Source organism: Sinocyclocheilus anshuiensis, unplaced genomic scaffold (genome assembly GCF_001515605.1).
Source record: "Sinocyclocheilus anshuiensis isolate Anshui unplaced genomic scaffold, SAMN03320099.WGS_v1.1 scaffold640, whole genome shotgun sequence".
Taxonomy (NCBI): domain Eukaryota; kingdom Metazoa; phylum Chordata; class Actinopteri; order Cypriniformes; family Cyprinidae; genus Sinocyclocheilus; species Sinocyclocheilus anshuiensis.
In genome coordinates, this window is record NW_015554127.1 from 1,302,665 (window position 1) to 1,318,710 (window position 16,046).

The window sequence follows — 16,046 nt, forward strand, 5'->3', positions numbered from 1 at the left end:
ATTTTTTACCCAGGTACGCTTGGAGTGGCCCACCGACTTGGCAGTAAACCCCATGGATAACTCTCTGTATGTACTAGAGAACAACGTTATCCTACGCATCACTGAAAACCACCAAGTGAGTATAATTTAAAAACTTTCAATTATTTTTTACCCAGGTACGCTTGGAGTGGCCCACTGACTTGGCAGTAAACCCCATGGATAACTCTCTGTATGTACTAGAGAACAACGTTATCCTACGCATCACTGAAAACCACCAAGTGAGTATCATCGCGGGGCGTCCCATGCACTGCCAGGTGCCTGGCATTGACTATTCCCTTAGCAAACTGGCCATCCACTCCGCCCTGGAGAGCGCCACGGCTATCGCCATCTCCCATACAGGTGTGCTTTACGTCACCGAGACAGACGAGAAGAAGATCAACCGTGTTCGGCAAGTTCGCACCAACGGAGAGATGTCACTTCTGGCTGGCGCTGCGTCGGAGTGCGACTGCAAGAATGACGTCAACTGTAACTGCTTTGCAGGAGACGATGGATACGCTACAGATGCCAGCCTCAACTCCCCCATGTCTCTGGCCGTCTCACCGGATGGCACGCTTTACATTGCAGACCTCAATAACATTCGGATCCGTGCTGTGCGCACTAACCGACCAGGGCCTTCAGCGCTGGGCCGATATGAGGTTGCGTCCCCTCAGAAACAAGAGCTGTATGTGTTTAACGAGGAGGGTCTCCACCTACAGACCATCAGCCTTGTGACGGGTCTGCCCCTCTACAACTTCAGCTACGGCCCTGATGGAGAGCTGGCCACAGTGGTGGATAACTGCAATAATACGGTGAAAGTGCGGAGGGACGGGGCAGGGCAGGGTGGTGCGGGACTGCTCAGGCTCATCCTGCAGCCTGAGAATCAGGTGGTTACGCTGGGACTGGATCCTGCAGGAAGCCTGCGCTCCATCTCTGCTCTCAACCAGGAGATCGTTCTGCTGGGATACAATGGAAACACTGGCCTGTTGGCCACCAAGGCTGATGAGACTGGCTGGACAACCTTTTATGAGTAAGTTGCTGTGTTTCTGTTTATGACATGTTGCCTGTACATTTAATTTTTTGTATATGCATGAAACGCTTAACAGAAGTTTTCTATAGCATTGTCTCCACATTCCAATCAGCCGAATAATATAATTATTTTATAATTAATATAAAATTAAAATATATAATAATTATTATATAATTATTTATTTATTTGACATTTTTAGCATTAATAATAGTTTTCCTGAGCTTAAAAGACTTCTTCAGAAACAGTAAAAAAATATTACCAACCCCAAACTTTTGTCATGGAACACACTGTGGTTGAAAGCTAGCGACATCCAGTAGGAATATCTATTTGACTTTGAAAAGAGCGCTGGATAATTTCCAAGGGAACCTGAAGATCTTGATTAACTTTTTCAGGTGTGTTTGATTAGAGTTGGAACACTCTGCAGGAAAGTAATCTCCAGGAACAGGACAGCACAAGCTTGCTCCTGAGAATGCAGAATTCCCCACACTCCACTGCACTGGCACAGCCATCAGCCAGACTGTGACAGATCTGTGGCAGGATCCAGATCTGCTCCCTAATATAATGTTACACAGAGAGAGAGATAGGCAGGGATAGCACTAAAACCTCTATGGAGTGATTGTCTAGAGGATACAGTTTTTTTTTGAGATGGTCAAAGATTGAGCACAATTATAATTGTTTCAAATATGAACTTTAAAATGACTTTTGCTAACATTTAGTCTATTTTCAGGTATGACAGTGAAGGGAGACTAACCAATGTGACGTACCCCACGGGGATGGTTACAAGTCTGCATAGGGAGATCGAAAAATCCATCAATATTGACATTGAGAGCTCCAACAGAGATGATGACATCACTGTTATCACTAATCTTTCGTCGGTAGAAGCCTCTTATACTGTTGTGCAAGGTATGTCTGCTCAGTAGTCCTTTTTGAATTTCTATTTTGGGTTTCAGAAATCATTTTGTAAATGATTCTGTGCTCAGTTTGGTTGGTTTCATATTTCATTTCATTTTTAGATTAATTGTTTTATATATCAGTGCATACAAACTTACAAGATACAAAAGTACTGCCAAAGCCAAAGTACTATAAGATTCAGTGCAGAAACAGCATTTGTTTTCTCTCCCATGCCTAGCGCTCCAGTTGTGTTTTGCTGTGATGCATATGATTCAAGACAAATTCATTACCTTATCCCAAGCAAATATTCACTGTCTTCCATCTGTCCTCGATCACAAACCCCACTGTCCCAAAGCTTATTTCAGCTGTTAAGATGAAAGGACTGAAAGACAGAGGGAGAGAGCACAAATGTTTTACTTCCTTCCCATGGCAGACTAAACCAAAAACTCAAACTTCAATACAACCAGACATAACACAGGACGAGGGAGGAACCTTTTGAATGGATTACAGAGGATTTAATCCATAGAGAACGTTCCTCAGATCATGCATTTAAATCTAACCTTGACACGCTTATGGGATGAATAATAAATTGACTAAACGCCTCTAAGAGGTTCCATATAAATTATAAACTATATTATCTCAAATTATGGACGTACCTTTGCTCATAAATTAGTTTCATGGTTTGTCATTTATTTATAGTGGATGTTCTGAAGCATAATAAATGTTTGTGGCACTCTGAAACAAAGGGATCTGAGGCTCCACATCATTTGTTATAAACAAAGCACTGCTCTTTGTTATCTTTTATGATCTTAAGAAAGACAGCCAGACTGTTTTTGAGCTGATGAATGCCCCGCAGCCCTTTCATGAGTTCAAAATAAATCAAGCCTTTTTTGTAGTTGTCGTTTTGTTCTGTTGTTGTCATGTTGAAAATTTGTTGTGTAATATTTTGTTTCGTTCTTAATTTAATGGTAATTTTATGTAACTCTATTGCCCCCTGCAGATCAAGTACGAAACAGCTACCAACTGTGTAACAATGGCACTCTGAGAGTAATGTATGCCAATGGGATGGGCATCAGCTACCACACTGAGCCCCATATCTTGGCAGGATCAGTGAGTCCCACCATCGGCCGTAGGAACATCACCCTTCCCACTGATAACGGACTGAACTCCATTGAGTGGAGGCTGCGCAAAGAACTGTCCAAGGGCAAGGTCACTGTGTTTGGCAGGAAACTTCGGGTGGGCACTCGAGATTTTAAAATCATTACTGTAATACATTAGTTTATCATATCAGTGCACAATGCAAGCAAAGAATCCTGCTTGATTATCTAATAGGTAACTAAATCATTTCACCAAACGGAGAGGTTTTCATATCAAATATTTGTGCAATTTGCAGGCACATGGGCGCAACCTCCTGTCGATAGATTTTGATAGGAACACACGGACTGAGAAGATCTATGACGACCACAGGAAGTTCACTCTGAGGATCACGTATGATGCCCAGGGCAGGCCAGCGATATGGCAGCCGAGCAGCAGCCTTGCAGTGGTGAATGTGTCTTACTCCAGCACAGGCCAGCTAGTGGGGCTGCACCGAGGAAGTATGAGTGAGAGAACGGAGTTTGACCCACAGGGCCGAATCCTCTCACGCTCTTTTGTGGATGGAAAGGTCTGGAGCTACAGTTACCTGGACAAGGTGAGATTATTGATTAAAGGCACAATATGTCATTTTTTGCCTCTAGAGGGCGCGTATTCAAAATAAACAAAGAAACAAAGGCGTAGTTTGATGACGCCGTGACTGAGTGTGGAATCATGGGAGTTGTCGTCTTCATCCCCACAGCCGATGCAATCCGACGGGACTCTGGCAGAAATCATGTTCATGGATGAGCTAATGATTTGTTAAGGTAGTAGAATGAAGCAGGGTGAGGCTGAAAGCCGTCGAAGTGAAACGAGGCCACTGAACGAGCGCGATACACGGCTCGAAAGCAGTGGAGCTTTTATTATGCCACAGTCGACCACCTCTGCTCCTTCCGGTCGTGCGTATGTGGGGGGAAAAAGCAGCGCTGTTTTATCATACTAGATACATTTGAAAGTTCTGTTATAATGCTACTCTGTGCGGTCGTCACCGGTCTATTAAAACGCACAACATATTAAAGCATCTTTGGTGTTTCCATGTTTTCTACAAAACAAAACCGGAAATCGAGGGGTTATGACGTCATTGGCAGGTCCGTGTCACTAGTTAAAATTGCTTATTTCTCTGGATTTAAACATTCTTCGAAATATTTGGAATAATGTAAGTACACAAGTCAGCAAAATATATAACACTGTTCTAGTGGTTTTTGGATATTTTAATTAAAATAAAATCTTACATATTGTGCCTTTAAAGTGAAATTAGGTTAAAGATTAATAGGATTATTTTTCCAAATTTAGAATTTTTAAAGATTTTTTTAAACAATATTTTTTACTTGCCTTGCTCTGAAATGTTTAAATATAGGCCTACTGAAAAAGTAAAATAAAATGTGTAGTCAGATAATATACCATGAATTAGGATTTTTTTTTTTTTTTACTTTTCTTTTTAACTGGACATTTTTTCTTCTTGTTTTAAGCGTGTATTTAACGCAATTGAGTGAGATTTAAGCTTAAAATGGGGGGAAAAAACAATATTAATGATTAGAAATCAACAAAAAAAATTAAAAATCATGTTTAATTATAATCCAGGTTGTTATTGTTAACTAAAAATAAAACTATTAAAAATCATTTTTGCTCATTGAAATAAAGGGGAAATAAAATATAAATATTAGATTAAAAATGTACATTTAAAAAGCGAAATATAAAATATATAAAAGCATTTTTTAAAAATCAAAAATTTATAAAAAATGACAGACGCACAACAAAATTATTATAACTAAAATTAAAATTAAAACTGAAAATAAAGTAAAAGCTATTTCGAAATATTACTAATTTATAAATAATACTAAAATAACACTGGTTATAATAGATAAGTAGATTATATACAGTGGGTACGGAAAGTATTCAGACCCCCTTCAATTTTTCACTCTTTGTTATATTGCAGCTACTGAGCAAAGGGTCTGAATACTTAGGACCATGTGATATTTCAGTTTTTCTTTTTTAATAAATCTGCAAAAATGTCAACGATTCTGTGTTTTTCTGTCAATATGGGGTGCTGTGTGTACATTAATGAGGAAAAAAAATTAACTTAAATGATTTTAGCAAATGGCTGCAATATAACAAAGAATGAAAAATTGAAGGGGGTCTGAATACTTTCCGTACCCACTGTGTATATATATATATATATATATATATATATAACACAGTATATTTCAAAATTCCTCCAGTAATCGATTTGTAAATTATATTTTCCAACATTTAGTACAGAAACTCTGATGTATGATTTTATTTTGAATTATGACAGCTTGTTAAAGATGTTGTTGCTAATTAATATCAATGTGATAATGACATTCTGAAAATACCTCTCTCTACAGTCCATGGTGCTGCTCCTGCAGAGTCAGAGACAATACATCTTTGAATTCGATGCATCTAACCGCATCACAGCTGTCACCATGCCTAGCGTTGCTCGTCACACCATGTTCACTCACGTCTCCATCGGCTACATCCGCAACACCTACAACCCGCCAGAGAGCAACGCGTCCATCATCTACGACTTCAGCGAGGACGGGCGCCCCCAGGCCGCCTACTTCCTGGGTACTGGCCGTCGCGTCCTCTACAAATACGGCAAGCTGGCCAAGCTCTCCGAGATCTTGTATGACAGCACAGCCATCACCTTTGGCTACGATGAGACAGCCGGCGTGCTAAAAATGGTCAACTTGCAAAGCGGTGGCTTTTCGTGCACGATTCGCTATCGTAAAATGGGTCCCCTGATCGACAAACAGATCTATCGCTTCTCGGAGGAAGGTATGGTGAACGCGCGCTTCGACTACACCTACCATGACAATAGTTTCAGAATCGCAAGCATGAAGCCAGTAATCAGCGAGACGCCACTTCCTGTGGATCTATACCGCTACGACGAGATCTCCGGAAAAGTGGAGCATTTTGGAAAGTTTGGAGTCATCTACTACGACATCAATCAGATAATCACCACTGCCGTCATGACCCTCAGCAAGCATTTCGATGCTCACGGACGAATCAAAGAGGTTCAGTACGAGATCTTCCGCTCTCTCATGTACTGGATGACGGTGCAGTACGACAACATGGGCAGAGTAATCAAGCGAGAGCTAAAGATCGGCCCGTACGCCAACACCACTCAGTACCGCTATGAATACGATGGTGACGGACAGCTCAGTGGCGTCAAGGTGAACGATTGGTCCACTTGGCGCTACAGCTACGACTTAAACGGCAACCTACACCTGCTCAACCCTGGCAACAGCGCCCGACTCATGCCGCTCCGCTATGACCTACGAGACCGCATCACACGGCTCGGTGACGTGCAGTACCGTCTGGACGAGGACGGTTACCTCAGTCAGAGGGGCGGTGACGTGTTCGACTACAACTCTAAAGGCCAGCTGGTGCGCGCCTATAGCCGTGCAGCTGGAGTATGGAGTGTCCAGTACCGTTACGATGGACTCGGACGCAGGGTGTCTACTAAGAACAGTCTGGGTCAGCACCTCCAGTTCTTTTATGCTGACCTGAACAACCCGACTCGGGTCACGCATGTGTTCAACCACTCCAGCTCGGAAATCAGCTCTTTGTACTACGACCTGCAGGGCCATCTGTTTGCCATGGAGGTGAGCAGTGGGGAGGAGTACTACATTGCCTCTGACAACACTGGTACGCCACTGGCTGTCTTCAGCAGCAACGGGCAGATGATCAAACAGGTGCAATACACCGCTTATGGGGAGGTGTACCACGACTCCAACCCTGAGTTCCAGCTCGTCATCGGCTTCCACGGTGGGCTTTATGACACGCTAACCAAGCTGGTGCACTTCACACATAGAGACTATGATGTTTTAGCGGCCAGATGGACATCGCCTGATTACACCATGTGGCAGAAGATCGGAAAAGAACTGGCACCCTTCAACCTGTACATGTTCAAGAATAACAACCCTCTCAGTGATATGCTGGATGTCAAGAATTATGTCACAGGTGAGAGTTTATAATTGGGTGCCTTTGCAGATTAGCCAGCTTGTTAGTTATTTAGGTCTGTCAATTTTACATGTTAATTAAATGCTAGTATTGGTTTATAAAATAATGTGATAAAATAGTCTTTATTTTTGCTAATGTTCAATCATATGGAGATAAAAAAACAATATATTCAGAGACTGTATAAGGCAGAGATGGTCCACACTTACATAGATGAATAGGAGAAATTATATCAAGTATATAATATTTTATGTATGTACACTACTATTTATACACTATACACACTACTATTTATAAAGCCAAGTTAAAGATTTCTATTTCATATATATATATATATATACTGTATATATATATATATAACTATCGTTTCATCATAGAATCCTGATAAGTGTATCACAGTTTCCACAAAGTACATTAAGCATCACAACCATCTTCAGTTGTAATGATATTTCACAATATTATATTGTTTTTATTTTTTGTATTTTCAACTTTGGTGAGCATAAGAGGCTTTCGTTCAGAAACATTAAAAAAAATATCTCTGACCCCAACTGACCCCTTTTTAATGATAATGTGTATATGTACAGTAAATAAATATTTGTTCAATTTTTTTTTTTTTTTCTAAAGCCAAATTTAGTCCATTCGGTGTTTTTCTCTGCCACAAAATGTCATAATTTGGTCCATTTTCTCAAAGAATGTTTATAATTTTTTTGGCATATAATGCAATTAATTTGATTAATTTATTATTATTATTACTTCATTCAGCCCTATAATCGGTTAATTGCCCTTTTTATTGCAAACCCCAAAAGCTTAAGCTTAAACTCCTTTTCTATGTATTTTTCATTGCAGATGTGAAGAGTTGGCTGGTCATGTTTGGCTTCCAGCTTAGCAACATTATCCCAGGCTTTCCCAGACACATACACTATTTCGTGGATCCACCGTATGAGCTCTTCGCCAGTCAAGAAAGTGAAAATGGGCAGGTGCGTCACCACATTAATACCATAGTAAATCCTCAGGATACAATTACAATTACTTTTGTGTTTCCAAGGGTAGCAAATCAGTGAATATTGGACTAGGTGATCTCGCCTGCATTTACCAAGACCTTTAATTTTCTTCTTGCAGCTGATAACTGGAGTTCAGCAGGAAGCCGAACGGCACAACCAAGCATTCATGGCTCTGGAGGGACGGCTTCTTGACAAAGAGCGCAAGACCAAACATGAGAAACCAGGCCACTGGTTTGGCACGAGTACCCCCATCATCGGACTGATGCTGGCAGTGAAAGAAGGCCGCGTGGTCACAGGGGTCTCCAGCATGGCCAGCGATGACAGCAGGAAGGTGGCTCTAGTGCTCAATAACGCCATTTACTTAGACGGGACGCACTACACGCAGGATGGCCATGACTGTCATTTCTTCGTGAAGATAGGCTCAGCTGACAGTGACCTTCTAGCTTTGGGACTCACCAATGGACGCTCGGCCCTGGAAAGCGGGATCAACGTGACGGTAAGCGGTCGCTCGCGACGAGGGATCACCGTTGAGTTCCGGGTTCCAGCTCTTTCTCTAAGCGTGCGCTACGGTTTGGCGTCGGACGTCCTGGATGAGGAGAGAGCCCGGCTGTTGGAGTTGGCGCGGCAGAGGGCGTTATTGGGAGCCTGGCTGCGAGAGCAGCAACGGGCACAGGATAATAAAGAGGGAAGCCGCTTGTGGACTGAAGGAGAGAGACAGCAGCTCCTTTCAACAGGGAAAGTACAGGGGTACGACGGGTACTACATTTTACCCGTGGAACAGTATCCTGAACTAGCGGACAGCAGTTTCAACATCCAGTTCCTGAGACCGAATGAGATGGGGAAGAGGTAACAGTCCAAACGTCTGTTAACCTGTTTCTTTATATTTCGATTTCTCTCCGCTTATACCTTTACCGTTTTCAGTTTTTTCTCGATCTTTTTCTCTCTCTTGCTCCGTCTTTCTCTTTTTTCCTTGCTTTTTTTTTCTGTTATCTCCTGAACCCACGGAGAATAATTGAACTAATGGGGAAACTCACCGAATGCTGCAGGGACTTTTAAAAGAAGAACATTCAAAAACTTTGTTAATACTGCCTCTGGCAAAAAAAGAACAATTTGAAAGACCTCGTCTTTGTTTTTCAACAATGGACGTCAAAAAGCACTGACAAACTGAAAAACAAAACAGAGCTACTTTTGCTGAAATATGAAAAATCCCCTTTTTAAAAAAGAATAGATATTTTGACCCATATTTTTTGGGTTACCGAGAGGATGTTGGTGCCAGATGGTACGCTTGTGATCTGGATCGGAGAGGTGCTGCGAGTCTCACGCGCCGCAGGAGAGGCCCAGTCTCGACGTCATCAAGTTTTATATTTCTAACAGAAGGTGGCTTGTTATGTGCAAATCAACAGCTGGTATTAAAACACTAGAATTTTGTGACACAGATGGATAATATCGATACCCCGTTTGATGTTCTGTTTGTTTAGTTTTGTTTTAATGCAGAAAAGTTGCTGTACTAGAACCCAAACCATAGAAATGGATTCTTTCCACTGTGAAGAGAATCATTATGGATGTCATGATGTACCAAATCAGTATTGAGGGATGATTCTTACTCAAGTGAGACTCTTCTGAGACCTTACCAATAAATAGTTTAATTCATGTGAGTTCGGCTAGTCTCATGTATTTGTAAATGTCTTCACACAGCTATTATAATGTCATTTTTCCACATCTCATGGGGTGGAGAGTGTGCCATTTCCTTACAGAAATTGACCATGGTAAACTATAGTTTCTGCCAAATAACCAGATTTTACTGAAGTGAAACTTTGGTAACATTAACAAAATGTACCATGATACTGCAGTAAAACTATGGCTTTTTGGATATGTACAATGGTAATACTATGTTTTACTTTATTGAGCATATCCAAATGTAATTTATGGAAGGGCCACAGAATAAAAAAAGGAATTGTGATTTATTTATTTTTGGATTTCTATATAGTTTGAACTGAGGAGTAACATCCATCAAGAGAAATGTCAGTCTCAGGCCTCACATTCTTCACAGCTAAACTGTCAGTTGCCACTGCAGCAAGTCCCATCACCTACAGACTGTTTCTTTAAGAAAATTCCAGTGGAGTAAAAGTGATGAAAGCAACCAAGTCTGATATAGTTTGTTTCATCACTGATAGAAAAGTACTTGCATTGTATCAGATAACAGTGAAGTTCTGAGTGTGCTTTAGATGCGATAGTTTTGTACGTCCCAGTCGCATTAGAGTAACAAGACCTTCACCAGGGCACTTCTGTATAGAGATATCTGAAAAAACACTCACAGTCTCCAGATTGAAAGGTTACTAGTGTCAGAAACTATTTATTTTTACTTTGTTTTAATTTTTATCATGCATAGTACTCTGACAGTCATAAAGGAGTCACTGCTTTTAGCTACAAAGATAAACATTGATGGTTGAGTTTAATTTCCTTTGTACAATATGTAGTAATTTTTCATTTTTGCATTAATTTAGATTTTTTTGCCTCAAAGCAAATTCTAGTCATACACAGAAATAATTTATTTTAAGTGTTTTCAAATGGTTTGTACTTTAAATAAAGTTTAAAACTGTGAAACTTGTTTTTCAAAATATATCTGTATGTACAGTGTATAGATTTACCTTTATGCAGCACAGTAGAATATTGTTCATAATATCAAGTTTTATATTTCTAACAGAAGGTGGCTTGTTATGTGCAAATCAACAGCTGGTATTAAAACACTAGAATTGTGTGACACTCAGATATCACAGATGAATAATATTAATACCCCGTTTGATGTTCTGTTTTAGTTTTTTTTTTTTTATGCAGAAAAGTTGCTGTACTAGAACCCGAACCATAGAAATGGATTCTTTCCACTGTGAAGAGACTCATTATGGCATTACTTTTAAAAGTAACTTTCCCCAACACTGTCTATCAGTATACCATTGCACTCCCATACAATGTTGGAAGGAGATTCCATCCGACTTTATTATGGTTTGCAGCAGTAACAATAACCCGATAGCTCGTCAACGGTATTTTGGTGGAATCTGTGTACTATGGTAAATTAGGTGCTGCTTTGTTACACAATAAAGAATTCAAATTGAGCTGGTGATTATAAGCATTAGTTCATAATAATAGGCTAATAAAAAATAGTTACTAGCGCACTTTCTATTATTATTATTACTACTACTACTACTACTAGTAGTAGTAGTAGTAGTAGTAGTAGTAGTAGTACTAGGAATATTATTCAGATACACAGCCAGTGCACAATTCGCAATGTTTTATTTTGAAGCTACGGGTCTTTTATTGGGAAGTTAGCTCAAGGAGGGGCGCTTTCAGGGCGGTGCCTTTTTGCACGGCCATGCCTACGCTTAGAGTACAGCCAATATGAGATGGCTTCTGGAAACTTGAATGACAAGGAAGTAAAGGTGCGGCCACCCGGTGAATCTAAACGTCAACATGGCAAGCAGCGGTAAGTGTGTTTTCGTGTAAAAGTAAGAAACATAGTTTTAGGGATTTAAATAAAGCGACGTGTTAAACTGCAGTTTTGTTCACTGTTTCTGTGTACTGGAAACCTGTGCGTGTCGATTTCGAGCAGCAGCTGTTGTTTTCGTTGCTTGTAGTCAGGGTGACAGTGCCCAGGTGCACCTGTGCTAAACACTTCCGTTATCTTTACATTGTATTACTTACAGTATAACAAGCTGAACGTTTTGTGCACTTGCTAATATCCTGCGGTGCCTGTTCTCTCAATTCCATTTTATGCATCTCCTAATATAATACATGTCTTGTGTCCTGGTCGTTATTTCCAATACTTGTTTGCTTTGAAGAGCTTGAAACCTTGACGTAAGGATGACTTGCAGAAATTGAAACGTTTAATGTGTATGGAATACAACACTTTCTTGATGTGTTTGTTATGTTTTAATTATTATTTGCGTGTAAAAACATATTCTGGAACATCCATAGCCTATATCAAAACAATTAAAATCAAAAAAAGATTTAGTAGTCACAAGGTAACCAAACAATTTACAAACAAACAAATAAAATCTCGCGTAAATGGTATCATTGGTGTAAAAAAAAATTTTTTTTAGTCATCAAATATTTACCATGTTAGTTATAAAATATATATAAACTTTAATGTTGTAGTATTATTTTTGGTGATTACTGAGCTCAATCAGCAGTGCTTATTGCGTGACAGGACTCTAGGCATAACTGCTTGATTGTACACATTCCTCTCTGCTACAGATAAGGAGATTTCCTACAGCAATCTCAAAGATCTTTTGGCAAAGGGTTCAGGGCTTCTTGTGGATGTGCGCACTAAAGATGAGGTAGACAGAGGGCATATTCCAGGCTCCATTCACATCCCAGGTAGGAGAGAAGATGGACAAATAATTATGCATTACTTCCAAAAACTAACTAACTATCTATCTATCTATCTATCTTTCGATATTACCACTTTTTAGGTTACCTAAAAGTATTGTACATTAAGTGTATTGGCCATGTGTATTAAAACGTGTACTAAAAGCAATTTCCCATGTATTTATTTATTTTATTTTAGTGGAAAATGTAGAAAGTGACATGTCCCTGGAAGCAGCTGAATTCCAGTCTAAGTTTGGCGTAGTTAAGCCATCCCTGGACAGCTCTGAACTGGTTTTCCACTGTCAGATGGGAAGACGTGGAGCTCTTGCCACAGAGAAAGCCAGAAACCTAGGCTTCAAGAAGTACGAAACTTGGAATCATGAATGCTTAAACAATCACAGTTTTACTGAAGCTGTAACAATATTTCCTTCTCTCTCCTCAGTGCCTGTAATTATGCAGGGGGCTACAAGGAATGGTCAGAAAAAGGTGGCAAGTGACAATCCAGTCAGAACTCCTGGAACACTCTGAAGATTCCAGCTTAAATCAGGGACCTTTTTACTCTCATACAACTAATCATAATATTTGTACATGTATTTTAATAAAGTCTGATTATTAAACAAAGAAATGTTGTCCTTGTCTTGGCCTTTTAACCTCCTGGGACCCAGGCATAGACTTTTGTCCTCTGTAGAGGACATAATATTTTAGTGAATTTCTCTGAGACCATACATGCCACAGTCTGGATGTCCTGTACAGGGCTGTGTTTCCCAAAAGCATCTTAAGCCTAAGTATATCGTAGACCCATTGCCACCAATAGTCTCTACTATCAACTTAGCTTACAATGCTTTTGAGAAATGCAGCCCAGAGCACATTCATTTAGGGATATCAGATGTTTGGAGGTTTGATCAGAAACACTCCCTCTCCTTGGTCTTTAAGAATGACTGATATTGACAGAATTATCAGATTTACCACTCTTAGGGAAATATAATATTGGTAACACTTTACAGTAAGGTTCCTTTAGTTAATGTATTAACTAACATGAATGAACAATGAGCAATACATTTATTACAGTATTTATTAATCTTTGTTAATGTTAGTTAATGAAAATACAGTCGTTCATTGTTAGTTCATGTTAAATCGCAGTGCATTAACTAATGTTAACAAGCAGAATTTTTGATTTTAATAATGCATTAGTAAATTATGAAATTAACATTAACTAAGATTAATAAATGCTGTAGAAGTATTGTTCATTCATAGTTCATGTTAACTAAAGTGGTTTACTAATGTTAACTAATTAACCTTATTGTAAAGTGTTACCATAATATTTTGCAGTTATTGAAATCGGAGTCTTTTTCAAATTGTTTGTCGTAAAAAAAAAAAATCTCAGAAAAATGTTATGGGGTTTCAAATCAGAAACTGACTTTTTGTTATGAAACAGGACATAACTTCCATACATGTCTTCTGTAGAGGACACCAGGACAAACATCATGTTAATCAGGCATTTTGGGGAAACAAAACAACTCAATAGGGAAAGAAATTATATTTCATAGGAATATTGATCTATGAGATATTCTTATGAAAAAGCTGCCTAGTTATTACTCCAATTATAACACTTCTTTTTTCATTATGGTTTGCCCCAAGAACACATTAATATACAAATTAGATGCAATGTATAGATACATTAAATGGGAATACCAATTTATGGACATTTCACGCACATATAGCATAAAGTAAAATAGTATATCAAATCATTCTGTTATATCTTTCATAACATAGTTGAGAATAATCTTTGTACAAAGTTTGGTTAAAAATAGCCTGAAACCTAAAAACTGATTGGTGCATGAAAAAATAAAACATTGTTTTTGCCTATACATGCCTTTTCATATGTATTTATTTATTTGTATTATTTGTTGAATAACTTAGTCCTGGCGTCCTCTACAAAGAACATAGAATAATATATGAAAATTTAAAAAAAAAATATATATATTTTTCTCCATTTGTTTCTTATGCTCCCAACAATATAATGACATAAAATAAATAAATAAAAACAACAAAATTCACAAAAAAAAAAAAATGTATGGCTCTCAGGAGGTTAAATGCCCTTGTATGAATGTATGAAAAATTAAATTGATTCGGTCCGCACCGGTTCAGATTCAATATCCGATGATTCAGTTACATTGTTTCTGATGCTTTTCCTCTTTTAATCGCGCATGCGCATCAGCTTTCACCCTGCAGCAACACTTCTAAGCGAAATATTGATATGGTGCTAATTAATGGACACTTACATAGATCTCTGCCAATCGTTCGGGTAATATTCTGCGATGTCTCTAAATGGTTAGATGCAGTGTTAGATCAGTGTTTGAATCACATAATACGCGTGTGTGAATTAAGTTGATTGTTTGTGCATTCAACGTCTTACTAGCGCGGCTGTCTGATTTAGATATGTATATGCAGATATTATATAGCCCAGTGGTTCCCAACCCTGGTCCTGGAGGCACCCCTGTCTTGGAGTCTCTACTAATGAGCTGATGACCTGAATCAGGTGTGTTTGATTAAGGAGACGTGCAAAACATGCAGTGTTGGTGTGCCTCCAGGACCAGGGTTGGGAACCACTGATATAGCCTACCCCAACATGAAAATTGTTCCGTAGTCATGATGACTCACATCAGGTGTTTATATCTAGTGTGCCCCTCTGGGTGGGGCCGTTGCTAAATGGGAATACCAATTTATGGACATTTCACGCACATATAGCATAAAGTAAAATAGTATATCAAATCATTCTGTTATATCTTTCATAACATAGTTGAGAATAATCTTTGTACAAAGTTTGGTTAAAAATAGCCTGAAACCTAAAAACTGATTGGTGCATGAAAAAATAAAACATTGTTTTTGCCTATACATGCCTTTTCATATGTATTTATTTATTTGTATTATTTGTTGAATAACTTAGTCCTGGCGTCCTCTACAAAGAACATAGAATAATATATGAAAATTTAAAAAAAAAATATATATATTTTTCTCCATTTGTTTCTTATGCTCCCAACAATATAATGACATAAAATAAATAAATAAAAACAACAAAATTCACAAAAAAAAAAATGTATGGCTCTCAGGAGGTTAAATGCCCTTGTATGAATGTATGAAAAATTAAATTGATTCGGTCCGCACCGGTTCAGATTCAATATCCGATGATTCAGTTACATTGTTTCTGATGCTTTTCCTCTTTTAATCGCGCATGCGCATCAGCTTTCACCCTGCAGCAACACTTCTAAGCGAAATATTGATATGGTGCTAATTAATGGACACTTACATAGATCTCTGCCAATCGTTCGGGTAATATTCTGCGATGTCTCTAAATGGTTAGATGCAGTGTTAGATCAGTGTTTGAATCACATAATACGCGTGTGTGAATTAAGTTGATTGTTTGTGCATTCAACGTCTTACTAGCGCGGCTGTCTGATTTAGATATGTATATGCAGATATTATATAGCCCAGTGGTTCCCAACCCTGGTCCTGGAGGCACCCCAACACTGCACATTTTGCATGTCTCCTTTCTCTGACGCACCAATTTCAGGTCTTGGAGCAGGGGTGCCCAAACTCGGTCCTGGAGGGCCGGTGTCCTGCAGAGTTTAGCTCCA

The 16,046-nt window shown here is 39.0% G+C and overlaps 2 protein-coding genes across 3 annotated transcripts in view; both read left to right on the top strand.

The window, feature by feature from the left end:
* The window catches only part of LOC107670182 (teneurin-2-like), a 613,574-nt gene extending 604,180 nt beyond the window's left edge, over positions 1–9,394 (top strand). Inside the window, exons 30-36 of the mRNA XM_016462702.1 lie at positions 156–1,045; positions 1,773–1,948; positions 2,937–3,172; positions 3,330–3,626; positions 5,434–7,051; positions 7,895–8,025; positions 8,168–9,394. Of these exons, the coding sequence (XP_016318188.1) occupies positions 156–1,045; positions 1,773–1,948; positions 2,937–3,172; positions 3,330–3,626; positions 5,434–7,051; positions 7,895–8,025; positions 8,168–8,899 (4,080 nt within the window). The 3' untranslated portion in view covers positions 8,900–9,394. The remainder of the gene's footprint in view (positions 1–155; positions 1,046–1,772; positions 1,949–2,936; positions 3,173–3,329; positions 3,627–5,433; positions 7,052–7,894; positions 8,026–8,167) is intronic.
* Positions 9,395–11,408: 2,014 nt separating this feature from the next.
* LOC107670174 (thiosulfate sulfurtransferase/rhodanese-like domain-containing protein 1) lies at positions 11,409–13,032 on the top strand. 2 transcript variants are annotated; one of them, XM_016462694.1, is made up of 4 exons: positions 11,409–11,527; positions 12,298–12,444; positions 12,611–12,773; positions 12,854–13,032. In XM_016462694.1, exons 1-4 carry the CDS (start codon positions 11,515–11,517, stop codon positions 12,906–12,908), a joined length of 378 nt encoding a protein of 125 aa, XP_016318180.1. In that variant the 5' UTR covers positions 11,409–11,514; the 3' UTR covers positions 12,909–13,032. The 2 variants fall into 2 exon arrangements, with proteins under 2 accessions (XP_016318180.1, XP_016318181.1); XM_016462695.1 differs by having other exon boundaries at positions 12,298–12,420.
* Positions 13,033–16,046: the final 3,014 nt, after the last annotated feature.

Excerpts from the sequence above, each read along its gene's own strand:
- LOC107670174 (XM_016462694.1), top strand. Across the intron at positions 12,445-12,610 it reads GAGAGAAGATGGACAAATAA|TGGAAAATGTAGAAAGTGAC; the intron begins TTATGCATTACT and ends ATTTTATTTTAG. Across the intron at positions 12,774-12,853 it reads AGAAACCTAGGCTTCAAGAA|TGCCTGTAATTATGCAGGGG; the intron begins GTACGAAACTTG and ends CTCTCTCCTCAG.